The sequence below is a fragment of the Trichoderma citrinoviride genome (assembly GCF_003025115.1).
Source record: "Trichoderma citrinoviride strain TUCIM 6016 unplaced genomic scaffold BBK36scaffold_9, whole genome shotgun sequence".
Taxonomy (NCBI): domain Eukaryota; kingdom Fungi; phylum Ascomycota; class Sordariomycetes; order Hypocreales; family Hypocreaceae; genus Trichoderma; species Trichoderma citrinoviride.
In genome coordinates, this window is record NW_020194717.1 from 820,756 (window position 1) to 845,726 (window position 24,971).

The window sequence follows — 24,971 nt, forward strand, 5'->3', positions numbered from 1 at the left end:
GTAAGTGAAGTCGCGTTGGTGTGCGTGGGGCGCTGTTCTGCTCTAAGGTAAGGCAGAGAATGTTCTGTGGATGGATAGTGTAAAGGTACAGGAATTGCGAAAGAGAGGCCGGCCTGTGAGGATTTTTCCAATCCGCACTGTTGCCAGGTTTCAAGGTTTGGTGTTGATCCGGTCCGAGCGATGCGGGCCAGTCAGAGGCCGAGGAGGAGAGCTTGCGTGCACGAAGTACCAGGTACCTTGGCGGCAGCAGTACTCTAAAGGGCAAAGAGGCAGCAAAAGGGCAGCAAAAAGGGCACAGCAAGGGCGGGCAGGCAGCGGTACCTCTCCAGGATGGCTGGGGTCGTAGCTGGGTAACCTCTACCTGGGTCGAGTGAGGGATAGGCTCGGTTGCTGGAGACAAGCACTAGCGCTGCTGCTAACTTGAGTTGCGGACACCTTGACGTTGGTCGTGCTGAGGCAGCATGTCACCGGCATGTCGCTGTTGCTCGGAGCAGCTGTGCCTCTTCGCCTCTTCTTTTTCTTCCTTTTTTCTAGGCAATTCTTTCCTGCCCCTTTGCTTTACGGGATCCGAGCATTTCTTGATTTGTCTCGACAGGGTTTGGCCGCGGCCATTACGTACTGTACAGGGAGGGACCTGTCAGCTGTCTGTCTGATGTACTGCGCCGCCGATGCTGGAGCTGGAGTACATACAAGACTTCGTACGAGAGGGCGACAACAATCATTCCATATTTTCCAGAAATAACCCATCCCAGGGGTTCGTTTATAATCATGTACCTGTAGTACATATACACGAGCTAGGGGATGGAATTGTATCCTGGTCACGCCATACATCACGTCTCTGTGTACTGATACTTGTTGGCACTCGTCCTCTCACATCGACCTCTCGTTGCTTTTCCTGGAGATGCGCGCATATCCAAAGTGGGTAAGGAAGCAGCCTGCATTCTTAGCACTGCGGCCAGCTCTATTTCACACCTACAGGAGAGGAGAGGAGCCCCTGGATTGCGCGTCTCGCTCAGGGGAAAATCACTGGAGATTAACCAATCGAACATCTCTCCCTGCATTGTCAGGCAGATGCTGAGCAACATATCCAAGTCTCTCATTAGCAACATGACTATTCCCTCCCGTTTCGAAGCATCGTCCACTGTCTTAGCAGTGTCCTAGCAAAGCTAACCTGTATGCTCGAAATCCGCTGCACTGGCTAGTCCGACCCCGTTTCCGCTCACGAAACGAACAGGGGTCCAGCCATATCTCCGAATGCTTGGCACTCCAAGCTTTTGAAGCTGCCGGAAGCCGTTCCAGCGCACGTGACTGGCAGCACATGCTACGGTCCAGAATCCCCAAGATGCAGCCCGTCGGCCCTCACATGTCTGGCCCGTCTCGCGGCATGCAAGGAGAACTCGCCGCTATGGCCAATGATGTGTGCATTTCGCGATTCCAGTGAGGTAATGTGTGCTGGGAAGCGTCGGGCTGCCGCGAGTGCAGCTGCTGCGCTCGTACCCAAGTACTCCGTACGGACACCGAGAACTCAATACAACAACTGCACTGTCATAAGTACAGGGACTTCGTATCGAACTGGCGCTGAACATATTCCGTACTCAGTACTTTTAAATGCAGTAGTTTGTGCGCTGGAAGCGGGCCTCATCTTGTACTGAGTACTTTGTCTCCGGCATCCGATAAGCCGCACCAAGGCGCGGAACATGCCACTGCGTTTCTGACGTTCTGAGCCTCAAACCCTGTCTTTCCGTCGCCCCACGTCGCGCGATAGCCATCCATCCCCAACATCTGGAATCGTTTCTTCTTACTCGCCCAGAGCTGCTGCAACCTGCGCGTGGGGTGCGATTTTGTCGACATTTTGGACGCTTTTTGCCAGCTTCGAGACACGGCTTGATCCTTGTTCACTCTTTTCGACTTCGGTTGCCTGGCGCGCTCTTGCAAGCGATGGACAACGGCAACGCCGCCACGACGCCCGACGAGGCGGAGAAGCAGCAGGTGCTTGACGAGCTCAAGGCCATCGATGTGGCGATGCAGCGGCTCAAGCTGCTGCACATCAAGGCACGCCGATACTGAACCACCTCTGCGCATCGTGTCTGTCTAAGCGAGACTAACCGGGGACGGCCCCTGAATGCAGGAGCGCAAGCTAAAGGGCCTCATCCCTACGATGCTGGAACCTCTGGTGCAGAAACACCGATCGCGTAAGAAGCTCACCCTCGTCGTTCGCATGGTCGCCTCGTAGTGGCTAACACCCGTTCCAGCAGAGGCATTGTATGCCGCCTTCATGAAGTCGGTGGCCGACGCGCAGGCAAAGATATCCGATTTCAGAGAACTTATGACGGACGAGACGAGCACCGAAGCCTTTGCGCGCGCTACCAAGAGCAGGGAGGAGAGGCCTGATGGCATCGCGCCATGGAGATACGACAACTATCCAGAATGGTTCAATGCTGATAAGCACTGGACTAAGTGAAAGTCATATTGGTGCGATTCTGTTTACGAGCTTTTCGATCCTTCTTCTTCTCTTTATGATGGGCAATCTGGCGGAATGGTTTAATGGAGTCAAGGCGCTGAGGCTGCAGAGTACCGCGTTCCTTTATCGGCGCTACATACCCGGATAATGTATTTTGGTGGGCGTTGGGGACTACACGGTTGATCTGGGGTTTTAGGTATTGGTTATTCACAATCAGAGATGCACTTGGATGCGGCCAATGTTGCCGCAAGCTTTGAAGTGATCGCCGAGATTATGTGGTAAACGAGGTACGCTTCTACTATCAGTTGGAAAGGAGGTCAAAGAAAGAACAGCCTACATCTACACAATAACCACGGTTCCGGATCACGCGCAACAACATTCAAGGAGCCCAATGTTGCTACACCAGGTTATGGAACTCATATGGTGCAATGGTCATACTAGACGTGGCATAGAACCACAGGAAGTAGGGGCTTTGTAAGAGGGCATACGATATCAGATTCACAGTGATCGATTCACTGGCACTCGCATCGTAGGAGACAAAAGCAAACCCTCAGTTTACTAGTGTACGGCCACGCGTGACCTACCCTTGAGATCTTTGGGAAGGCAAAATAGAGCAATGACCCATTCCTTTTACAAGTGCCTAATTGCAACACATTTGCTGCGCAGCGTCGCGTCATGAAGCAGCTCGGTCTCCAAGTTGTTTGTCACTTCATGACTAGCGCCGACCCAGACTTGCTTACGGCAGCAATTCCAGGTCATCACCAAAAGCGAAGCCCGTCATCACGTGCACCAACTGTGGGCCAATTACGGCACTCCACTCGTCCTCTGATTCGTCGGCTTAGCGGGCACAATCTGTCGTCCCGCCCACACAATTTTTCCCCAAATCTCGAAATTCCTCTTCTTTTGGTGAGATACTCAGAACAACCACAGAGCATCACCAGCAACAATGGCCTCCCACCGAGTCACCTACCGCCGCCGTAACGGGTGAGTTATTCTTGCCGTCGACGTCGAAGATACGAAATCAAATATTCTCGTCGATCCGTCGATGTGCTCCCTTCCGGCGTGGGCTGTCTTGCGACAATAGTACTGACGAGGCGCAATTTGCTACAGCTACAACACTCGCTCCAACCGGACCCGAGTCATCAAGACTCCCGGCGGCGACATCCGCCTTCTGCACATCAAGAAGCGCGGCACTGCCCCCAAGTGCGGTGACTGCGGCGCCAAGCTCCCTGGTGTAAGTTGGGCCCTTGAAACGAAGTTTTGCTATCCAGAGGACGAGCGGTCGAGGGAGGGAAGAGGGACACGGACGAAGAAGACGATGGAGTTGGGAATATCGGCTGGAATTATCAAGTCTTGTCGGCATGGAAGGACGCTGCCGTTTGAAAACCTTGCAAAAACTACGAAACGCCGTCTACACCCGTCTCGACAAACTCTTCTCTCGCCTTTCCGTCGACCTGGATAACATTCTGGACAGCTACGGGAAATCAGAAACTGACAAGCATCGACTTCTAGGTCCCCGCTCTCCGCCCCCGCGAGTACTCCCAGATCTCCAAGCCCCAGAAGACCGTCCAGCGCGCCTACGGTGGTTCCCGATGCGGTGGCTGCGTCCGTGACCGGATTGTCCGCGCCTTCCTGATTGAGGAGCAGAAGATTGTCAAGAAGGTTATGAAGGAGCAGGAGGCGAGCCAGAAGAAGAAATAAACAACCATATTTTTCCCACTAGACAAAAAATATTTCGACTGATGGACTTGGCTTTCTGTGCGGGATGGCAAGGAACTCTTGGGGGATTGGTTCATTGCTTTGGTGTTCATTAGGGCAAAAACGGACTGCATGATACATTATGGCCGAGCCGACCGATGGCCGGTCTGCTGCTGTCTTTAGGACTGCTTCCTCTTGGTGATCTAATGGAACGAACATCAAGTTGGTACGGAATTGCCCCTGTTGCAGATGTGAAGTCCGTGTGCGAGTTGGCGGGCAGTGTATGGCGTGAAGTGGTCAGTTGTGTACAGCCAAGATAGCAAATTCCTCCTTGAAGAAGTCAATTTGATGAAATCTTACCAAAATATATAAACCCGTAAAGTGCATGATTAGAACCAGGCGACTCTGGCGTAAGGCACCTATTTCGCAATGCGAGTATCATCTCAAACCCAGGTTCCTCACTGTAAGCCACCATGACGTTTACACATGCAAGATATCACAATCCGCCCCGCGACAACAAAAAAAAATCCAAACTTGACACCACACTTTTTCACGACCGAACCTCGCCAATCGACAGATGCCTACCACGCCTTGAACATAGAATAACTCTTCACATCAGATTCACGATGCGCGGTACATTACGACTATCAACTGGCCTTCGAGCCGCCCGCGCAAGCATGTGCAATCCATCAAGATCCATCTGCCCGCGAACATCAGCCTCACCAGCACCAGCCGTCCGGCTCCAACGCAGCCTCCCCTACAGACCCTTTCACACGACCCCCTGCAGCCTCTCCAAAAGCCGCGGAGATGACATGCCGCCCGACAATTCGCACCGCACGAGCTTCAGCGAGCTGGACGTGCTGGGCAGCGTGCCGGTGCCGTCGACGTCGGTGGACGTGTGCATGCACGACGGCTTCGGGCTGAACAGCGGCATCACGATACAAGGGGACGGGGCACTGCTGGTGCATGGGGAGGCGTTTGCGTGGCGGCCGTGGGAGGCAAGTGGGAAGAAGAGGCTTGTCAACGACAAGGGGCAGTTTGAGCTCCCGGAGGAGGCGTTTGGGCTGTTTGACGTGCTGTGGCCGCGACCTGGTATGTCCCTTTTTGCTGTGTTCATGGCAAACTTTTCTTTTCATTGCTTTCTCCTCTTGTTCCCTGAAAGAATAGGCAGGGGGGGCAATGGTTCACTCAAGGCGTGAAGCTGACGGTTTGTGTGTACACGTTTACAGATTTGTTGATTATTGGCGTGGGGAAGCACAACCTGCCGCTGAGTCCGCGGACGAGAGAGCACGTTTCACGGCTGGGGATGAGGGTCGAGATGCTGGACACGCGGAACGCGGCGGCGCAGTTCAATCTGCTGGCGACGGAGCGAGGAGTGTCGGAGGTTGCGGCGGCGTTGATACCCATTGGCTGGGAGGAGGGATTGGGCGTGGTTTCATGATGTTGTACGGGGGGTTGTGGACGGTTGTACGATGGTGATAGGGCCGGGGAAGGCTGTGGCATAGACGTTGGGCGCCTTTGAAGATATCCTATGTTGTACTATTACAGTGTGGAAGGGGGCTCTTGTGTTGGCTTGGGGTAATATGAGTATATCCAATTCAGGGTCAGCGTACAATATCTGTGGGAGGAGTGGAGAGACTCGATTTACATACTTCACAAGATGAAAGGGTGAAAGTCATCACAAGATTGTATACTGTATCAATGTATCGGCAGAATAGTCCTCGGCTTGAAGGTGTTCAGGTTTGGCCCAATGAGCCAAGTTGCAAGCATATGGTGACACGCAGCCGATGCTCCTTCAATGACTGCCATTAGCCCTTCCAAGAGTGCGTCATTACATTCTTCATCTTTTAGATTGCCACTGAATCCTACAATCGAAATGCGCCTTCAATTACCAATTCTTTCGCAGACATTTTCGGTGGCCAACCCTACCAGCACCGCAGCTCTAGGGTAAGTTCACGACGCATTCTGGTGGCTTGTTGCAAATTGCACATTAGCAGGGCCTCATTCGCGCAATGACAAGCTCTCTCGGGAGCCCGTGTCAATTGGTTGGTCACTAACGAATCGCTCATCCCGTCCGCCTCATTTATTCTCAATTCACCGTTGATCGGTTCTAGTAACTTGTGTGGCAGTAGTTGGCTCTGCCTTCTTCCATGCAATGCAATGAGTTCTGTCCAGCTTCCGAGTTGCCAATCAATTGCAGGGCGACGTCAATCTTTTCCTTTGTTTACTTCCAGGTTTCTGACTCACCTGACGGATACCGGCCTGAGAGGGGAGAAAAGCCAAAGCCAACCGCTAATAGTTTTTTTTTTTCCTTGCTTGCTTCTCTTAATCTTATCTACACGTCATTTTCCCTCCTGCTGGCGATTTCTCAATCCTTTTCTCTTCCTTTATCCCCGCCATTTTTCATTGAAAGTTTTAGGAGGAATTGGGCGAAAGTCCAGTGTGCCGGTTGAGCGGGAGCGTGTGTTTCGTGCGATCCATTTCAAGGAGCCATTGCTTGCCGTTATAGGCGGACCCTTGCTGCCGAACCGTCTTGGAAGAGACTCGACGGTTTCTGTCATTTGCTTTATCGGCTGCGTATCGCGATATAAGAGGCGGAGCGCGGTTCCAGCATTGAACCTGATTGCGAGAACCATTGGCCTTGGAATTCTCATCACCAGACGCTACAACCCCGTCAGGACGTCGAATACCAGGATTTGCTCGAGGATTGGAAGAAGAGCATTGGTGTCGCCACCGCAAATCGAGGAACCGAATCAGACTGCTGGTCATGCCAATGGCAAAGGCATCGCCAGACTCTCCGCCGCCGGAGCAGTCGCTCTCCACGGACCCTCACGAGACAGATCCCGCGCTCCTCCAGCAGCACTCGCACTTCAAGTCCTACAGGACGAGCCGCTTCGAGTATCCCGAGATCCGCGTCTTCTTCCGCCAGCATGTCAAGGCCGACCAGCTGCCCAAGAAGCCGGCGCCGCTGCCCCTGCTGGTGTGCATCCCGGGCCTGGGGGGCTCCGTCGCGCAGTTTCACCCGCTGTTGAGGAGCTTGATCGATTTGGCGCCGTGTCTGGCAATCGATTGGCCCGGTGGCGGGAGGTCCAAATTTGCGCCTAAACAGTGGGAGGCGTACACTTCGGAGGCGCTGATGGAGCTGCTGGAGGTGATCATCGAGGACTATCGCGACAGGAAGCATGACCAGGGCGTGGTGTTGATTGGGCACAGCATGGGAACCGCGCTGTCGGCTGGCTTGGCGGACAAGAAGCTTCCGCACAAGACATCTCTCGCACAGCACGTTGTTGGCCTGGTGGCGATCTGTCCTGTATCCGGACCGATGGAGGAAGCAAAAGCGAAGCTCATCAAGAAGTTGTTCTGGATCCCCGGCTGGGTCTTTGCCCTGTGGCGTGCGTGGGATGGCCGAGGAGGGCTCAACAGCACCAGCGTCTCGCGATTTGTGGGAGAGGGGGCGCCTACTGAGCTGAGGCTCATGCAGTATCGCTTTAACAAGCAGAGTCGCACGCCGGTCTGGAGGCGAATGGCGTACGGCGCCTTGCCAACCGAGTACCGGGATGGGAAGCCTGTGGGTGGCATTCCGGGACTGGATTCGTGGGCGAGTTTGGATATCCCGGTCTATCTCATTGCAGGCGAAAAGGACAATGTGACACCGCCGAAGGAGGTCGACAAGATTGTAGCCGCCTTTCACGCAGCGGATAAGGCTGCAGCAGTTTCAGGCGGAACCGAGCAAGCGCTGGACGCAACGGAGTCTGTCAACGGCTCGACACAGCTTGACGTCGATACGAACGGCAACGGCTTGAAGGCAGAATTTGCCGAAGACGGCGACAGCGATGCAAACGGCCCGTCAACGCCCGTCGAGGACTCTCCAGATTTACCGCCTCAGCCGCAGCACCCTCCGCGAGCCATACGATCCATGATCCTCACCGGCTCGGCGAACCACACCCTCCTCTACTCTCCGCTCACCGTCCGAGCCCTCGCCGGCCTCGTATCGGACTTCCTCGCCGAGCACATCACGCGGCGCCTCTCCCTCGCCTGGCAGCTGCAGCACCTCTCGCGCGAGGGCAAGTGGGACGTCAAGAACCTCATCAAGTGGCAGTCGGTGAAGCCCGTGTCGGAGCCCATCGGCCCCAGCGGCAAGCCCGTCTTCCGCGTCATCAAGACGCTCCGCGAGGCCGACGACGTGCACTGCCCGGCCGCCTTCGCCGACGCCTGGGGCCACGTCATCAAGGACGTCGTCGACATCTCCAAGGACCAGCCCGTGTACGACCCGCGCGGCCTCGAGCGCCGCGGCATCCACTACCACAAGTTCCCGACCGTGTCCAAGGTCCCGCCCGACGGCGAGACGGTCGACCAGTTCATCCGGCTCATCGACTCCATCCGCGAGGCCCAGCGGGAGAGGGCCGTGGCGGAGAAGTGGGCGGACCCGGAGCAGTGCGTCGTCGGCGTGCACTGCCACTACGGGTATAACCGGTCGGGGTACTTTGTCGTGTGCTACCTCGTCGAGAGGTGTGGCTTTGCGCTGGCGGACGCGATCGAGGCGTTTAAGACGGCGAGGCCGAATGGGATTCGGCATTCGCACTTTTTGGACAAGTTGTATATGCGGTATAACCTCGAGGAGAGGGCTTGATGAGAGGGCTGAGATCCTTGTTGTTACTTTTTCTTTGGTGTTTTTTGCTACGTTATATGCGTTTGTGGCTTTGAACTCTAGGGAGATATTTGGTACTGGTTGGGATGGAATAGATGGAATGGACTGGATCTGGGCATGGCCAAAGCAGGAAGTAAATGGTCAATGGGAATAACGGCGTCTAGCATTGATATCCTTGTGTATTGTGCATTTATATAGCCGCTATCTGAATCGAATTTCTGTCTCGACTTCAATGGATGTAAAGAAAAAAGCCGTAAACATCAAATCTCATTGCTAGGTATACGCTTAAACAATCTAAACATCTGTATCTGGGACTCACCTGCCGTATAAGTAGAGACGAGGTGGATATTCCAAAAGATCTAACAACCCAACTCGCGCCATGCAAACCAAAACCAGAGAAGCTATTCTAAACTCTTACCAACAGCTCTCTCTAAATCTTTCTCTAAATCTCATGCGCGTGATAAGGCTCTACAACGCTCTTCTGCTCAAGGGCCATCTTCTTCGCGCCCTCGCCAGGCTTCTCCGTCTTCTCCCTCAGTTCCTTCGTAATCTCCTCCACCTGCTCGCCCACATCAAGGTAGTGCCGCAAGAACTTGCCGACATCCGTGTTCTCGACGTTGCCGCGGATCGCCTGCGTGCCGGGCCCGCCAGACGAGTAGATGTTGACGTCGACGGCGGTGTGCCCGTGGGTGCTCCAGCCGACGTGCGCGCGCAGGGAAATCATGGCGGAGAAGATCTCGAGCGAAGCCTCGGCGTTGTCCGCCAGGGCCTCGAGCTCCTCGTCGAAGGCGTTGGAGATGCCGAGGCCGGGCACGACGAGTTCCTTGTTGATCCACTTCTTGAGGTCTGCCTTGGCCTTCCTCTTGTCCTTGGAGTTGGAGTAACCGATGGACGCGGCATGCGAGCGGAGCTTCGCGGCGAGGTGCTCGGTAGACGAGGAGGCCTTGGCCAGGGCGCGAGGGTACCAGTTGTACACTGGCAAATGGCCGGGCTCCTGGATGGCAGTGGCGAGACCGCCGGTCTCGTGGTCGCTGGTGGCTACGAGCACGGTCTCAGTCTCGCTGCTGGCGATGAAGTCGAGGACGGCCTTGAACGTCTTGTCGTATTCCAGCACCTCGCGGACCTGGGCAGCAGGGTCGTTGAAGTGGCCGGCATGGTCAATGCGGCTGCCCTCAATCATGAGGAAGAAGCCCTTGTCCGTGTCCTTGGTCGCCTTTTCGAGAGCTCGTAGGGCCGTGGTAGCCATCTCGCTCAGGCTGGGGTAAACATCGTTCTGCTTCTGTCTATCGATCTCAAAAGGCACGTCCCTCTCGGCAAAGAGACCGAGAAAAGGAAGCTTGACCTTGTTGCCGCCGTCAAGAGCGTCAAAGCCATGGCGGTTATCGGTGTAGCCCCAGCCGTGCTTCTCCTGGGCCAGTCGCGTAACGTCCACCTCATCCGCACGGCATCCACCCTCGGTGGAGTTGGGCAGGAAGTGGCAGCGGCCTCCGCCGAGCATGAGGTCGACGGAACGGCCCAAGACACCCTCGCCAATCTCTTGCAGAGCAATCGAGTCCTGCATCTCTCGCCTCAGGACGTGGCTGACGAAGGTCGCGGGCGTGGCATCGGTGATATCGGTGGTAACAACCAACCCCGTGGTATACCCAACTCTCTTGGCAGCCTCCATGACGGATCCGCATGGCTCAAAGTCCGGCAGGATGGAGATGGCGCCGTTGTAGCTCTTGAGACCGCAGGAGAAGGCAGTGGCGCCGGCAGCGCTGTCGGTGACTAGGGAGTTGCTGGAGCGGGTGCGGCTGGTGCCCCAGAAGTGCTGGTCCAGGACGAGCGTGTCGTTCTCGGGCAGGTCGTTGATGAACTGGCGGTAGCTGCGCGTCAGGGAGAGCGAGGCCGGCCCCATGCCGTCGGACACCATGAAGACGAGGTTCCGCTTCGCGGCGACCTTGTCGTCGCTGCCGCGGCCGGTTTGCGCATCGTGCTGGATCCAGACGGCAGCGACAATGAAGGCGGCTGTTGCGAGGAGGCCCCAGGCAAAGAAGGCAATCTCGCGGATGCGTGAAGAGCGCAGGGCCGCCTTTTGCTGGGCGATCTCGGCGGACTCGCCGCGGTTGGATAGGAGAGGATGACGCTCGGACGGCTGGTTGGCTGGGAGTCAGTTGCTGTACAGATGGCATAGCAGCAGGCAGAGCAATGGGTTTCCGAGAAATGAAGAGGACTCACCATTCTGACCAGTCTGAGGGCTTCAGCACCGATCTGTTTGCTCAGGAGAAGTGCTGGTTGATGCAATCTCCAGGTTGTGAGCCTTGGAGTCTGGCGGAGGACGCAGGAGAACCTTCCATGAGCCGCCTGGTAGGGATGGAATGCGTCACAGGCGACCGTTATAGCGGGTTGCTAGCGGCGAGAGCCCTGTAGGTTGCAGCTAAGCCCTTGCACGGGTGCGGGTGGGGCGCTGTGGCGCTGGGCCCAAGGCAGCTGGAGGTCGCGTGCCGGCATCGAGGCCATTCCCAGCATCTCTGCTCCAACGATGGACCAGCCCGTGACGTGGGCGATGACCGATCACGCCGATCAGCGCAATGACACGCCCCGGATAGACGAGAGACGAGACGAGATGCAACCAGATGCAATGACCAACGGTCTGGACAGCCACAGCCAACCGGACTAGACGTGAGAATCTGTGCGATGGCATCAGTGAACACAGCAACGCAGCGGGTCTCTCTGCAGCCATGCCATGTAGGCACTTCCGACGATGATTCACGGCACAAATCCAAATGGGACAGAGTTCATTGGCTGTCGACCATTACCTAAGTCGTGAACCCCTTCCAACCGTCCGCGGGTTCTGACTTGTGTCTCTCCCAGCTGCTCCTCATTGGCGCGGCATCTGCAATCCGGGGCTGGTGGATATCGATGCGACGTCAAGCCGATGGTGGCCGGAGACAAATGCCGGCATCGACTCTGATTCACTGTCGGAGGATTACCATCTCGACATGCAAGGCACTACACCGTACGAGCACTGGCTGCCACCTGTGTGTAGTGCCACATAGCAACGCAGCATCTGGGTTCAGATCGTGGGAGGGGGCCTCGATGTTTCTTTTCCTCATTGCCTGGATGCTTGCTTCGCTGCCCTGAATTGGCGACACAGACAACAGCTGGCGATTGCTCAGTTGGCCACCGCCGTCCAGCTCATGGCGGACGCGCAAACGAGGATGCGATGAGGCTGACTTCCATCCATCCAGGTCTTGCAACTGGCCAGGCAGACGTGCATCGCTGGTTACATGAAGCCTGGCCGCACAGTCCAAATTCCCCGCTGCCTCGCCTCAGCGCAACCAGGTGGTGCAAACATGCTATCAAGGGCTTGTACACGATGCCATGGCGCCCTGTGCGGCGTCCTGCGGGAAGGAAAACGACAAAACAAGCCGCGTGTGACAGCCTGTGGGAAGGGAGGCGTGCTGTCAACGGCCAGATCTGGCCTGGGATAGGTTCCTTTACGAGCGAATGCCACGCCAGGGCTTTCATTGAATCACTGCCAGCTGCGTCTGTAGCCACCACACGTTATCACAAGCCGCTGATAACAGACCGTTCACGTCAACACGTTGTGCCATCCTCTGTCTCTTTCCTCCCCCTTCACCTCACCAGATTGGATACTCTTGGCTCAAGCATGGCTGGACAAGACACACATGACCTGCAAACCCCGATGGCGAGTGGGTTGTTCTTTGTCCCTATATCAGCGGCAAGCTAGGACTGAAGGCACCTTTGAACCTCTTCACGCTGCGTCGAAGCCAACGGACAGCAAATGCTTGCAAACCACTCAACTGCACTGCTTAACCACAGCCTATAAAAACCAGAGATGAATGCCGTTCGAAAAAGGCAACGAAAGGCGTCGTTTCAGACTCATCATTCACACAATGTGCACTTATACCGACGTCTTATACCTCTGCGGATGCTGTGGGCCCCCGGTTTGCGACACGTCCTGCTCGGAGATCATGTCGGAGCTGGACCGAATCAACCATCCAGAAGCTTGGGAGGGTGAAGGCCTCACCCAGCTGCCTTTCAACATGGCGGACGAGTGTGTGCCGAATTGGCACAACGTGGTTTTGGTCCCGGAAGTGGCCTTTTGCGACCATTCTCTGGGAGACGGCTGTCTGCTTGAGCGAAGAGTCCCCGAGTGGCTTGCATCGGTTGCCTGGCCAGAGCAAACTCTTTTCTACAATGTTCAAGGGCAAGAGTATGACGTTGGCTGGCCAGGTTTTGACGTCGCAGGGCCAGAGGACAACGCTGTGTGGCTGGGAACCAATTTCACGTTGCCAGAAGACAGCTCTACGTTTCTAGAATATGTCCCTGGATGGCTGGGGTACGATCCTGAAAGGACATATGATCCGACACACGACTAGAAGAGCAATGAAGAACGCAAAACAAACAAACCAAGGGGATAAGAAGAAGCGAAACCGACAAATGGGTATCGTCGGAGGAGCTACTCTCTGGAAACTCCCCGTCAACTCGCCTCATGCGGATAGATTGATCTTTCGGCGATGCCTTGAAGAGCTGCCGAACACAGCAACGCTGCTCCACAAGTTTCCAATTCTATCAGGCGTTGATGCAAATCCTACCCTCAAAACCCCCTGAGATGGCGACTCCTTTGGGCCAGCGAAAGGCAGCTCACCCGTTTCAGCTTCACATCAACAAGCTCAACGAGCCAATTCGGCAATTGATCCGCGGCCACTTCATGCTCCAGGGCGAGATAAATTCCCAATTTCAACGACGTCATGCTGGACTTTGATTCGAAGAGACAGTCGCTTTCCCGCGATATGCAAAGCACCGACGTTGATGTGATTCGATGCGGCGGGTTACTGACTTGGCCAATTGCTGAGCAGAGACGAGGCGGAAACGCTCAACTGGCGCATATGCAAGCCATCGGAATTCGCAACACTTTCTTTCACGTCTCGACTAGTATGCTTGTCTTTAAAGCCACAGCAGCCCCTTTGTTCAACCCAGATTCACGCAGCGAGCTGAGCCGGACCTGTCAAAGAACAACGCTGTCGAAGCCTCAGCGGCTAATCGCGATGTGGCTGCATCTGGTGTTTCTGCAGCTGGGCGCTAACGCTCCAGCGACCGTTCAGTGGCCAACCAGCCGCTACGCCCGGCTGGCTCCGGATTTACAGGCGATTCTCCTCCTCAGGACCCCTGACGGCTCCAAACAACCTAAAACGCCGAAACAAGCTTGAACCCCCCGTGTCGTCTCACGTCTGTCTAATGGCGGCGCTGAAACGACTCGCGTTGGACAAGGTCGCTGGCGGCCCAACTTCTCCCCGGCGAGGCGTTTCGTTTGGAAGGCCAGAATGGGGCTCTGCGGCCAGAGGCTTCCAAATGGCGAGAGGCGCCGAGCAAAGGCCCCGGACTGGGAAATGAAGGGACTGGACCGCGCCGTCTCTTGGCCGGATCGAGCCGACAGACAGAGGAGAAGGTGTGTTGATGCTGCAGCCGCGGTTCGCGAGTCTGGCAGGATGCGGCTATCCCTGGGACGCTGGCCCTTGTCCTGACCCTGGCTCAGGTGATAGTGCTGGAGATAGAGTTGGCTGGGAGGCATGGACGGGGCACACGCCATGCACGAGCGAGTGAACGACTGATCAAGCTGCCTAGCTATATAAGATGATGGCGGGATGCCGTGTCTTTCGAGGGGTCTTCTCGAGTTCTGGCAGTTGCTTCTGAATAGCTTCACTCTGCGTGCTGTGCTCGCTTCCTTCCTTTTTTCCTTCCCTTTCTCTTCGTTCCTTTTTCAATTCTTGCCTTTGACGAGGCCATCTGCTGTGCAGATTTTATACCACTCTCTTTGTGAAAGCTTCTTCTTCTTCTTCTCTCCAGCCTCTCCTTTTCCGGTCCATTAGGATTTCATTCCCTCACTCCTCGCTGAGCCACCACCATGATTCCCAAGACAACTTTTGCTTTACTCTTTGCGGCCCTTGCTGCTGCTGGGCCCATCCAGCGTCGAGAAGTTGCGTCTCTTGACCCGGATGCTACCGCCGAGGCACAGAAAAGAGACGACACGGCCACCCGTGCCTTTTCCAATGTCCAGATCAAGACGTCCGATGGCAAGTGCTTGAGCGTCGACCCGCTCTCTGGAGACTTCCGGGCCAACTTGACGCCCATCCAGATCACCGACTGTGGCAGCACGCAAGGCCAGGGCTGGGATGTCATCACCTCCGGCGTCCACAACGACCAGAAGGGCCAGGCTCTGATTGTGAGCACCCTGACCCAGGCCTGCTTCAACTTTGACCCTCGCCGTGCGGCCGGCAACCAGGTGCTCCTCTTCTCGTGCGGTGGGCGCGCTGATGGCGGCGGACAAGTCACCAACTCTCAGCTCTTTGCCTTTACCGGAGGCGCGGGCCCGTTGAGCCTGACCCCTGGCAACGATCCCACAAAGTGCTTCGCTGCCAAGGGCAATGTGGTTGACATTGCCGACTGTAACGATAGCGATGCTACGCAGAAGTTTACCTTTGGCGATGCTGCTGCTGGAGGATCCGACAACAGCAGCAGCTCTGCCGCCGCCAGCTCTGCGCCTGCTGCGACACAAGCCCCGGCCACCTCTGCAGCTGCTGCCCCCAGCGCCACGCCCAGTGCCGCGGCTCCTGCGGATGACCAGAACTCGCTGTGCTCTGCTCCCAAGGTCATCACGGTAACTGACACGACCACTGTCACTGCTGCGGCTGCTGCCCCTCCTGCGGTAACCAACGAGGCCACTCAGACTGGGGAGAGCGCCCAGTCTGCTGCTGCCACCTCGAGCGCCGACAACGCGGCCCAGACAACTGCCGCTGCGTCTCAGCCTGCCGTGACCGCAAACCCGACGACGCCCGTCCCGGTCTCCGGAGCCGGGGGTACCCTGAACCCCACTGCGGTTGCCGAAGCCCAAAAGTTTGATGCCTCCGCTGTTCGACCTTTGGAGAGCGTCAACATCCGGGCCGCCGATGGCCGGTGCTTCTCCATCGACCCCACGGCAGGCGACTTCCGAGAGAACCTGATCCCCATTGGGCTGGCCGACTGCAGCGAAGACGCCAGCCAGAAGTTTGACCTTGTGACCAAGGGCGTCCACGACGATGGCACGGCTGGCGAGGCGCTGATTGTCAGCGTGCTGACCAACGGCTGCGTCAACTTTGACGGCCGGAGAGCTGCCAACGACCAGGTGATTATGTTTTCTTGCGGTGGACGTGCCGATGGAAGTAAGTGTTGACACTCGATGTCCTCTTTCAAATGCAACAGACACTAACGTTGAGTCAACAGGCGGCCTGACTGCGTCTTCGCAGCTGTTCCCCTTCGAGGCGGGCACCGACACGATCCTGCTTACGCCTAACTCAGCTACCAACCAGACCTGCCTCATCGCCGGCACTGACCGGGTGGAGGCTGCGCAGTGCAGTGGTCAACAGGACCAGGTCTTTGAACTGGTGCAGGTCCTGTAAGATACATGCATGCGATGGGAGTGCAGTGCGCGTTTCATGGACGAGCAAGGGGTTGCTCTATGCTACAAGAACAAGCCCCTCAGCTCGGATACAGAGGAAGAGCAAGAGAAAGAAGAACTTTTACACTGTATTATTATTTTTTACTCTCGATTTCAGTTCTTTGTCTCAATGTTCGTTGATCATGACGAGATGCATACATATCCGTTTCTGACGATCAGATGCAAGTACATACAAGTAAAAAGACGATAGAAATCCAGCGTGGAGCGTCTCCAACCAATTGGCCCATGAAGCCTTAATTCGCGGCGTGATTGGCCGGGTCACGATGATCATCGCCATGTATCACGTCATGCAGAACGTAGTCCAGGGAACCTTTTCCTTAACAGCTGCGGCTAAGGCCGAAAAGCAAGGCTAAGGGGGAGAAGCTGCGATCGGTTTCGAAGCGAACATGCAATAAGACGCTCCTCCAATTCTAATTATACCGTGGGGTTATTAATCTTTCTCTCCCTCTCCCATGCTTTTGTTTCAAGAAACATGACAAGATGTTTCGGCCGACGATGCCTTGAACTGCGATTTTGGCATCTTCACTTTTGGTGACGGAATCTCCCTTGGGCTCTGACACGAATTGGATGGAAGACGACCGAACTCGGTGCATCTGACGTGGTGACGTATCTGTTACTATCGTGAGATCAAATTTTGGCTGCTGCTGGTTCGGAAGGCCAACCGACGGCTTCAGCATTGGCTGTCATTGCCATCGTCACCGCTGCTGTCGAGAGCGTCGCGCAGGCAGAGCGCGACCGCTGGCGTGATCGCGCTGCATCACACTCTCCGTCTCCTTCGATATCGTCTCGACCAGCCTCACGGACGCCATGGAGCCCAATCGCGAAGATGGGAGCAGCGCCAGCGCCTCTTCTCCCACCGAGGTACGGCCATCCTTGAATCGAGTCCGCTACGACCTCAGCGTCGACACGGACAACACCAACAACACCAGCAACAGCGCGCCTGCCCAGGTCGACGTGCGGCGCCTCTCGCGCTCCGACACGGCCGTCCACCGCGAGCCCTTCTCGCCCCTGCGCCGCCGCAAGAGCACCCGCGTCCAGACGTTCGTCACCATCGACGACAACGACGACTTCGACTTCGATGCCACGCATACGGAGCGGCCAGGCTGGCAGCCGGGGTCGGAACCTGGCTACGATCCCAATCTGCCGGACGGCGGACACGCTTCGATGCCGACGCTGAGCGCGCAGTGCGAGATCACGGTGGTGGATTTTTCAAAGGATAGGATGGTGAAGAAGCACTTTGACAACGACTCGTTTGTGTCGTTTCTGACGGAGCCCAAGGAGGAGTGGGCAAAGTGTCGGTGGATCAATGTGAACGGGCTCAGTTGGGATGTGATTCAGGCGATTGGTGCGCACAAGGGGCTGCATAAGCTGGCGCTGGAGGACATCATGAATATCAGGAACAGGACCAAGGCTGACTGGTGAGTTGACAAGCGGCCTTCTATGCTGCTATTTCATCATACTGACTCGCCTCTGTACAAGGTATCCGAGCCATGCCTTTATCGTCATGACGCTGCAGAAGCTGGTCCACCTGGTTGACGATGACGATTCTTCGTCTGACACGAGCAGCACCTTCTCAGGAAAGTCGTCCAACAAGATCAAGAGCTGGTTCCGCAACCTTGGCAGCAAAGCCGCAGACAAGGCCGCCAACACCGCCAACAACAGCCCGTTTGATCCCGAGAAGCGTGCCCCCACCAAGTGCATGACGGAGCTTTCTGAGACGCTGGGGCTTCAGGAGACGTCCATGATGCGCTCGCTGCAGCGGTATCACGCCTCGGGCAACGAGGTCCGCACCGAGTACATGGAGGCCAACTCGATCCTGACGCCGCTCAACCTGGCGGTCTCGGCCGAGCAGGTGTCCATGTTCCTCACGTCCGATAACACCGTCATCTCCTTCTTCGAGGTGTCTGCCGGCGATGTGGAGCGTCCGATCGTGACGCGCCTGAGCAACCCGGGCACGGTGCTGCGCGAGTCGTGCGACGCCTCGCTGCTGGTGCAGGCCATCATCGACGCCATCGTCGACCTGGCCGTCCCCCTGACGGCTGCGTACAACGACGTGCTGGGCGACCTGGAGCTGGACGTGCTGACCTCGCCCAACATCAAGCAGTGCAAGACCTTGTACATTTGCATCAGCGAGATCAACAAGATGCTGCGCTTCCTGAACCCCATCGACAACCTGGTCAACGTGCTGCGCGACCACCGCACGAACCTCACACACGACCAGGCCATGGTCGAGCTGGGGAACCCTGCCAGCGGCGTCATTGTCACGCCCATGACGCACACGTATCTGGGCGACGTGCTGGATCACTGCATCATCATTACGGAGGCGCTGCAGCAGAGCAAGCAGGCGAGCGAGAACCTCATCAACCTGATTTTCAACACCATCTCGGCGTACCAAAACGAGAGCATGAAGCAGCTGACGACGGTGACCATCATTTTCTTGCCGCTGACCTTTATCACTGGGTTCTTTGGGCAGAACTTTCCGCCAGAGGGGTTTCCCGAGATTAATAACGGGATATGGTACTTGTAAGTTGTTCCTAACACCAACTGAGTCTTCTTAAGCAAACGAACGATCGCTAATGCGGATATTCTTATAGCTGGGCTTGTGCTGTTCCGACAGCGGTTGCCACCGTGCTCATCCTCATGCGCGAAATGATTTACTCTTGGATCATGAGGGTCATACAGAGGCAGCGGGTGGTACATATCCGGAAAAAGAACAAGGCCAAGAGGAAGACGCGGTGAAAACTGGCTGCTGGTTGGTGATGATGCTTGTAAAATTGCATGGCTATGGGCTGGTTGTCGAGATACCCTTGAATATGCTCCTTGTTTGGTATATAGATGCTCTTGTTAAAAGTGACTTGATTCTCGTATGCAAAGACCCTCGTGAAGTCGAAACCAACCCCAACTTTGTCAAGTAAACTCATCCTCAGCATCATCCGCATGCACATCAGACAGCATACCGCTCCTCATCCAAAAGCGTCCTCTCCCGCCAACTCTCCTCCACCCACCCCTCGCTCACCAGCCGCGGCAACTTCCTCCTCGAGCTCTTACTCAGCCTCTCCCGCAACTTGTCCCCCACGTCGGCCACCTCCATCACGTCGTCCCCCAGCACGACGATGTGCGTCACCGACTCGTCGTCCACCTCTTGGCTGCACGAACCGCCGCCGTAGCGAATATACCGCTCCCACTTGTCCCTTGCGACTTCTTTCGCGCTGTCGACGAGGTAGAAGAGCACTCTGCAGCGTGAGAACATGAAATTCCGTAGTGAAGAGATGTTCTTGCCGTGCTGTTCCAGTTGTTCCAGGAAGAGCATCTTGTCGAATGTTTCTCTGTTTTCGAGCTTCGGCATGTCCCTCAGCAGTTCTCGTAATTCATCGACACTACTCACGTCCCGCGCATAACTGTCCCCGTACCGATCCGTGTTCTGCGCCGCGACGTCTGCCAAGGCGTCCGTCGCATGGAATAAGTGGCCTGGCTCATACGGGAGCAGGAACCCGCCGTTGGGCTGCTCGAGACAGTCCCTGATCCATTTTGGTCTGATAATGTCTGCGTCGCCGTTCTTGATGAGGCTGGCAACTTTGACGACTTTCTTGTCGGCGATGAGGACCATTTTCGTTCCCGCGGCGGCTCTTTGCGATATCGCGCCGCCGTTTTCCTTGATGATGGATTCGAGCTGCGTTTTTGACTTTTTGTAGGGCTTTGGGGATTCGGATAGGACGCAGAATTCGAAGCCTTCGAAGAGTTTGGACTTGTTGCCTTCGAAAAGAGGAGGAGCTGCGTCGTCGCCTGCAATGACGAGTTCCTTCTTGATTCGCTTCGGGTTTCGTCTCCTGCGATCTTCGACTGTCATTTCTGTCGCCTTGAGTTCCGATTCTACTCTCTGCTTGAGCTCTTGAAACTCTTCCAGAGACAAGGCCGTGTCCCAGCTGCGGTCAAGCCGTAGTCTTCGAAACCGAGGGAATCGTAACGTGAAGCCCCTGGCGAACTGATCTGACGGCCCGACGCTGGCAGCCTTGACGGAGACCACGACGGAGTCCTTGGGCCGAATCCACATGTCGGGCCGTTCGTACTGCTTGGCCTCGCCGCCGCCCAGCTCAATGTACTCGGACGGCGGGTTCTTGGGATCCCATTCCATCCACTTGCCGTCTGTGCGGTGCCGGATCTCGGCGTAGTCCTCTGTGCGGAAGCCGCCGCCGACCTTGAAGAAGCTGAAGCACTTTTCCGGGTTGGCGCCGGCCTGGATGTGGTTCTGCGTGACGCGGAGGCCGCACAGGAAGCTGGACAGCATTCCTCCTCGTCGTCCTGAGCCGTAGTAGCCGCCGATGATGACGCAGTCGAGCGACTCGCCGAACTCGGACATGTACTCGGGCTTCACCTTGAGCCAGTCGTCGTTGCGGCTGTTGAGGCGATACATGGAGCGTGGGTTCTTCAAGACGAGGCCTTCTGACGCGTTGGCGACAACCTCTCGCAGAAGCGGCTCGATGGCGTCGGCTGATGTGGCGGGCGTGTATTCATGGATTTCCAGCCGTCGGTGGACAGGCCTGATTGCCTTTTGCAGCGCATTTCGGCGATCGCGCAGGGTGTACTGCGTCAGCTGCTTGTCGTTCAGATACAATATATCGAACACTCGAAACAGGGGGCGGTGGCCGGCCGCGTTGGATTCGGACTTGTTGCTTTGCTCCGCGATGGCTGCTGATTTGAGGGTCCCAAAGGGGACAATCTTGTCCACGCCCATGTCCCAGGTAATCATCTCGCCATCGAGAATGAGGTTCCGCACGCCGGGTGCAAAAGCGTTTTTGAAATGTCTCGTCAAGCTGGAATTTTCATCCAGCAAGCCGTCGCCGTAGAGATAGGTATAGTCCTTGGCCTTTCTCGACCAGAAGCGAAATCTTCGACCCCCGGGGTGATCGGGATCCTCCATCATGTGCATCTGCATGCGCTCGCCGTCAAGTTTCTCCTCGATCCAGAACTCGGCGTCATCTTCCGTCGGCCGTAGAAGCTCAATCATCTTTTGGAACGAGGCCGGCATCTGAAACTGCGCCAGCTGTGGCTGGAAGCATTGCATCAGCGCAATACCCGCCTCGTCCTGTTCGAGTCGGAATTCGGGGTCGTAGAGCTCCCAGCATACGCGCCTGAGACTTGACGATACGCTGAAGAGAGCCTCGGCGTCGGGGTGCCATAGATACAGGAACGTCTTCTCCGTGGCGCCCACCTTCATCTGCTTCAGGATGATGCGGATGAGCCACATAAGCTCTTCCGCATTCATGCGATTGTAAAAAGTTTCAAAGATGCGGAGATTCTCAGCCTCGCCGCTCGAGGCCGCCAGCTTGTCCAGCTGGTGATTGACCTCTGCAATGGTCATGTCGCCCACCTGGGTGCGCATGGGTCGCTTCGAGATGACCTCGAAGCAGCGGCCGGCAAAGTCGCCCGCCAGACGCGCCCCGGTGGTTTGGCCTGGCAGCTTCCAGTGCAGGAGGTTGTAGCCATCTTCCGAGTTTTTGTCAATCTTCATCAGCTTGACCAGGAGCTTCCCGATGGCATTCTCCTTTAGCCCGTAGACGCCGCGATCCCGGTCTTTGTCTGGAAGGATGAGCCGAAGGGCAGGGTAAAAGTCATTGCCGACCTCCTTTCTCCATCTAGTGATGAGTCTCTCGACGATGTGCCGCCTCTGCTCCTGGGGCGACAGCTTGGTGAGTCCATGAGGGCCCCTTTTGCTGGCGGGTATTGTTGGGCCAGAGGGCTGTTTCTTGTTGTCGTTTAGGGGATTGAAAAGCTCTTTGAACAGCTCCGCGAATTTGAGCGTCTTGGAGTGGTTCCTCGGCTTATTGGGATATCTTGGCTGCGTTAACGAACGCCCGATGCTCACCTTTAAGGTCAGATGACACTTACTTTTCGGCTATCTCTTCCTCGGTCATGCCACTTGTGCCATATTGCAGGTCATCTTCCCTCAGCGCCTCTTCGTCGGGAGTTTTTGTCTCCTTGGCCGTCCATTTGCTCATGTCGCGCTAGGCTGAAGATTGGCTTGTTATTAGCGGTGATGCGCCAGTAGAGATGGCCAGCGTATTGCCGTTGAGGGTATATTGTCACTGAGTCTTTCTCTTAGAAGTGGGGTAATTGTATGGCAAAAGGCGGGAAGGTCAGGCAACGAAGGTCAATGAATGGCAATCTGAAGCAATCGCGTCTTGTGCTGTGACGATGCAGCTTTATAGATATACAGCGTGAAGGTCAAGGCACAAGTGAAGTCATTCGAGCTGCAGGGGATTCGTGGGTCCGGAGCTGCTGCCTGCACGCCGCCGTTTTGAGCTTAGTCTATCAGGCTGCTTATGTAAACCAGGCAAGCCTCGAATTGTTTGCTGTTACTACTATACCTGAAGGCCCCAGAACCAGACAGCTTCAAGTTGAGCTGCGCCTTTCGCATTCATTGCTGTATCTGGCATATTTTGGGGGGCTGAAGAGCTCTTTCGAGACAATTGCACAATGATCTAATGCCACAAGCCGTCTGAATGCTACATGACACATGTCGCAGCATGCATTCCCGATACACGCCGCTCTGTCGGTATCAAAGGGAGATACCACCAGCTACTTTCTCGCCCTGGCCATCAGAGGCTTTCCCGGAGGCTTCTTTCGAAATCGAAAATCAACAGCGGATTCAGCTAATGCTTTATTTTGATCCTTTGTTTGACTGACCCGGACAGCTTGCAGTGTGTTGCCATCTGAGCAAATACAAGAGTATGGCGAAGATGGAGGCCGTGATATAGGTAGGTCCCCGTAGCCTCATGGACACTCGGGGCCAGTGCAACTCGATCTTGAGGGCAACGCAAGGTAACCTGTCACTGGTTGTAACCCAGCACAGTCCTTGTATCAGCTCCTATGACCGGCCTTCTTGGAAGAATTGGTTGCCAGCTGTCGACGTGCAGCCAAGGGGAAGGAGATCATCTGCCGAGTGAACAGCATGCAATTTGTTCCTTCCACACGGGTATAAAGCCGCCTTTCTCTTGTCAGGGGGCACCCAGAAGACCTCGCATTGCTGGAATGAAGGCCTTCTCTCTGAAATCCACAGTTATTCTTTCGACTCATCACACACATCGTTACCGCAAACATCTTTACCACATTCATTAGGAAAAGCGACGACTCTCCGACCTCAGGCGTATATTACCCAATCTTTCCGCTATTACGATCGCTGAAGACGTCGTATTGACAGTATCTCGTCCGAAAATCACGCCTTGTAAAATCACATATCATGCCTCGTCCAGAGCTTGACTACCGCTTCCCGCAAACTACCTACAGTTTCGAGATTGAATGTCTGGTGGCACAGGAGCTGCCGGGGTTCAACTACGACTCTACTCTCAACTACTTTCATGGAAGTTGTGATGCTCTGCCTTGGGCATGTCCGGCCGACGAAAAAGATCCTTACCAAGCCATTCTGGAGGGGGTCAAGGAGTTGCTGCTGAGATACGGACAGCCTGTGGCAAACGGCGCGAACGTTTCGGCTCCCCAGCCATATGCAGGAGATGCTTCATGTTGGCCCTTCCAACGCACACGTCCTATAGATCGCCCTGACGAATTATGGCACGTCGAACCTTCAGTCACTACATATGCAAAGAGAGACAGTCCGCAGATGTACGAATGGTTTGGCGTACGGCTTCGCAGTCCAACATATCAAAGCAAGATCTTCGTGGCCAACGATATTGAATCGCCGACGGAATGGATCCTCGACGTTCTGAGAAAGAGCCTTGTTATACACCTCAACTCAACGTGCAGATTCAATGTTCAGGTCCGGCCCTTGACCGAAGCGGTATCTCTACTTCATGTCAAGAAACTGGTCACACTGGTCTGGGTTCTTGAAAAGGAGCTGTTTGAACGCCTCTCTCCCAACTCTTACGGGCGGCTTCACCCTCACGTTCGAACGCTAGAGGCGCATTCTCGGGTCGCGAGTCTCATCTGGCATGGCTCTGGAGAAAGGTCGCCTCAGAAAGACCCCTTGAACTCTGCCGTCACGAACCTTCATTTGCCCGACCTACAAAACAAGGAACTTTTAGCCAGACTTCAATTTCTGTGGCAGATGCAGTCACTCGACGACCTTGTCGCCGCTCTTCGTACAACCACCGGTCAGGATACATCACTTGCTATACGGCCTACGGGAGGGCCTTTTGATACACCAATCTTTGAGTTTCGCTACGCCCTCTGGCACCCCTTTGGCCAACTAGACGCATCCAAGCACTGGATCGAGCTGTCTTCGAAACTCGTCCAGACTTCCTTGGTGAACGCTTCCACCTTCAAGAGGAACGTCACACTACTGGATGGTATGATATACAACTCTTCGAAGAGCGACACGCCCCCCACACTTCGATGGAGGGCGCTCTTGGCAATAATGGACCTGGAAAAGTGGTCGGACTCCTGGGAGTTCATCATCAGCCAGTACAAGGACGGCCAACGGCTCGCCGCTCGATCGCTCGATAAGCAGAAACTTTTACACGAGGAGTTGAAAAAAGCAGATGGCGAGATGGAGACCACAGCATGAGTCTCTCTTTTGAATTTATATGTCTGCCTAGCGTATTCAGTGACAGCGTCTGGAATTTGGAGTTTCGAATGTTGGGTCTTTACTACATATTTTTGTGATCATCATTATCAAAATCTTCATCACAGCGTGACATTATTGAATCATT

At 55.5% G+C, this 24,971-nt stretch overlaps 12 protein-coding genes across 12 annotated transcripts in view; 9 read left to right on the forward strand and 3 right to left on the reverse strand.

Annotated features, from left to right (window-relative positions):
* Positions 1-474, reverse strand: part of BBK36DRAFT_21040 (hypothetical protein) — a gene marked incomplete at both ends in the record, with an annotated part of 1,285 nt that extends 811 nt beyond the window's left edge. Inside the window, 2 exons of the mRNA XM_024897909.1 lie at positions 237-254; positions 421-474. Coding sequence (XP_024748555.1) covers positions 237-254; positions 421-474 — 72 coding nt within the window. The remainder of the gene's footprint in view (positions 1-236; positions 255-420) is intronic.
* A 1,260-nt stretch (positions 475-1,734) lies between these two features.
* BBK36DRAFT_1135703 (hypothetical protein) lies at positions 1,735-2,067 on the forward strand (the record flags this gene model as incomplete). The annotated part of the gene is made up of 1 exon (XM_024892733.1): positions 1,735-2,067. A coding segment is annotated over one exon (333 nt), but the record flags the coding sequence as incomplete, so codon positions are not given.
* Positions 2,002-2,461, forward strand: BBK36DRAFT_1133436 (hypothetical protein; the record flags this gene model as incomplete). Its single annotated transcript, XM_024892092.1, has 2 exons — positions 2,002-2,192; positions 2,253-2,461. Exons 1-2 carry the CDS (start codon positions 2,123-2,125, stop codon positions 2,459-2,461), a joined length of 279 nt encoding a protein of 92 aa, XP_024748557.1. The 5' UTR covers positions 2,002-2,122.
* Positions 2,462-3,407: 946 nt separating this feature from the next.
* BBK36DRAFT_1142230 (ribosomal protein L34) lies at positions 3,408-4,162 on the forward strand (the record flags this gene model as incomplete). The annotated part of the gene is made up of 3 exons (XM_024893511.1): positions 3,408-3,445; positions 3,572-3,695; positions 3,974-4,162. 3 exons carry the CDS (start codon positions 3,408-3,410, stop codon positions 4,160-4,162), a joined length of 351 nt encoding a protein of 116 aa, XP_024748558.1.
* An 809-nt stretch (positions 4,163-4,971) lies between these two features.
* BBK36DRAFT_5675 (hypothetical protein) lies at positions 4,972-5,600 on the forward strand (the record flags this gene model as incomplete). Its single annotated transcript, XM_024898275.1, has 2 exons — positions 4,972-5,251; positions 5,389-5,600. 2 exons carry the CDS (start codon positions 4,972-4,974, stop codon positions 5,598-5,600), a joined length of 492 nt encoding a protein of 163 aa, XP_024748559.1.
* Positions 5,601-6,919: 1,319 nt separating this feature from the next.
* BBK36DRAFT_1204601 (hypothetical protein) lies at positions 6,920-8,789 on the forward strand (the record flags this gene model as incomplete). Its single annotated transcript, XM_024897316.1, has 1 exon — positions 6,920-8,789. Exon 1 carries the CDS (start codon positions 6,927-6,929, stop codon positions 8,787-8,789), a length of 1,863 nt encoding a protein of 620 aa, XP_024748560.1. The 5' UTR covers positions 6,920-6,926.
* Positions 8,790-9,249: 460 nt separating this feature from the next.
* On the reverse strand, positions 9,250-12,172 carry BBK36DRAFT_1169988 (alkaline phosphatase-like protein; the record flags this gene model as incomplete). The annotated part of the gene is made up of 2 exons (XM_024895397.1): positions 9,250-10,941; positions 12,170-12,172. 2 exons carry the CDS (start codon positions 12,170-12,172, stop codon positions 9,250-9,252), a joined length of 1,695 nt encoding a protein of 564 aa, XP_024748561.1.
* A 597-nt stretch (positions 12,173-12,769) lies between these two features.
* On the forward strand, positions 12,770-12,970 carry BBK36DRAFT_1105873 (hypothetical protein; the record flags this gene model as incomplete). Its single annotated transcript, XM_024889205.1, has 1 exon — positions 12,770-12,970. A coding segment is annotated over one exon (201 nt), but the record flags the coding sequence as incomplete, so codon positions are not given.
* Positions 12,971-14,718: 1,748 nt separating this feature from the next.
* Positions 14,719-16,487, forward strand: BBK36DRAFT_165629 (hypothetical protein; the record flags this gene model as incomplete). The annotated part of the gene is made up of 4 exons (XM_024897776.1): positions 14,719-15,412; positions 15,665-16,012; positions 16,074-16,245; positions 16,475-16,487. 4 exons carry the CDS (start codon positions 14,719-14,721, stop codon positions 16,485-16,487), a joined length of 1,227 nt encoding a protein of 408 aa, XP_024748563.1.
* A 628-nt stretch (positions 16,488-17,115) lies between these two features.
* Positions 17,116-19,047, forward strand: BBK36DRAFT_1121437 (hypothetical protein; the record flags this gene model as incomplete). The annotated part of the gene is made up of 3 exons (XM_024890827.1): positions 17,116-17,726; positions 17,788-18,831; positions 18,903-19,047. The coding sequence occupies 3 exons, from the start codon at positions 17,116-17,118 to the stop codon at positions 19,045-19,047; spliced, it is 1,800 nt and encodes a 599-aa protein (XP_024748564.1).
* A 204-nt stretch (positions 19,048-19,251) lies between these two features.
* Positions 19,252-22,325, reverse strand: BBK36DRAFT_1204631 (DNA ligase; the record flags this gene model as incomplete). The annotated part of the gene is made up of 2 exons (XM_024897317.1): positions 22,195-22,325; positions 19,252-22,139 (listed from the first exon to the last, which is right to left on the reverse strand). Exons 1-2 carry the CDS (start codon positions 22,302-22,304, stop codon positions 19,253-19,255), a joined length of 2,997 nt encoding a protein of 998 aa, XP_024748565.1. The 5' UTR covers positions 22,305-22,325.
* Positions 22,326-23,545: 1,220 nt separating this feature from the next.
* BBK36DRAFT_1204634 (hypothetical protein) lies at positions 23,546-24,826 on the forward strand (the record flags this gene model as incomplete). Its single annotated transcript, XM_024897318.1, has 2 exons — positions 23,546-23,825; positions 23,856-24,826. The coding sequence occupies 2 exons, from the start codon at positions 23,546-23,548 to the stop codon at positions 24,824-24,826; spliced, it is 1,251 nt and encodes a 416-aa protein (XP_024748566.1).
* Between the last annotated feature and the right edge of the window lie 145 nt (positions 24,827-24,971).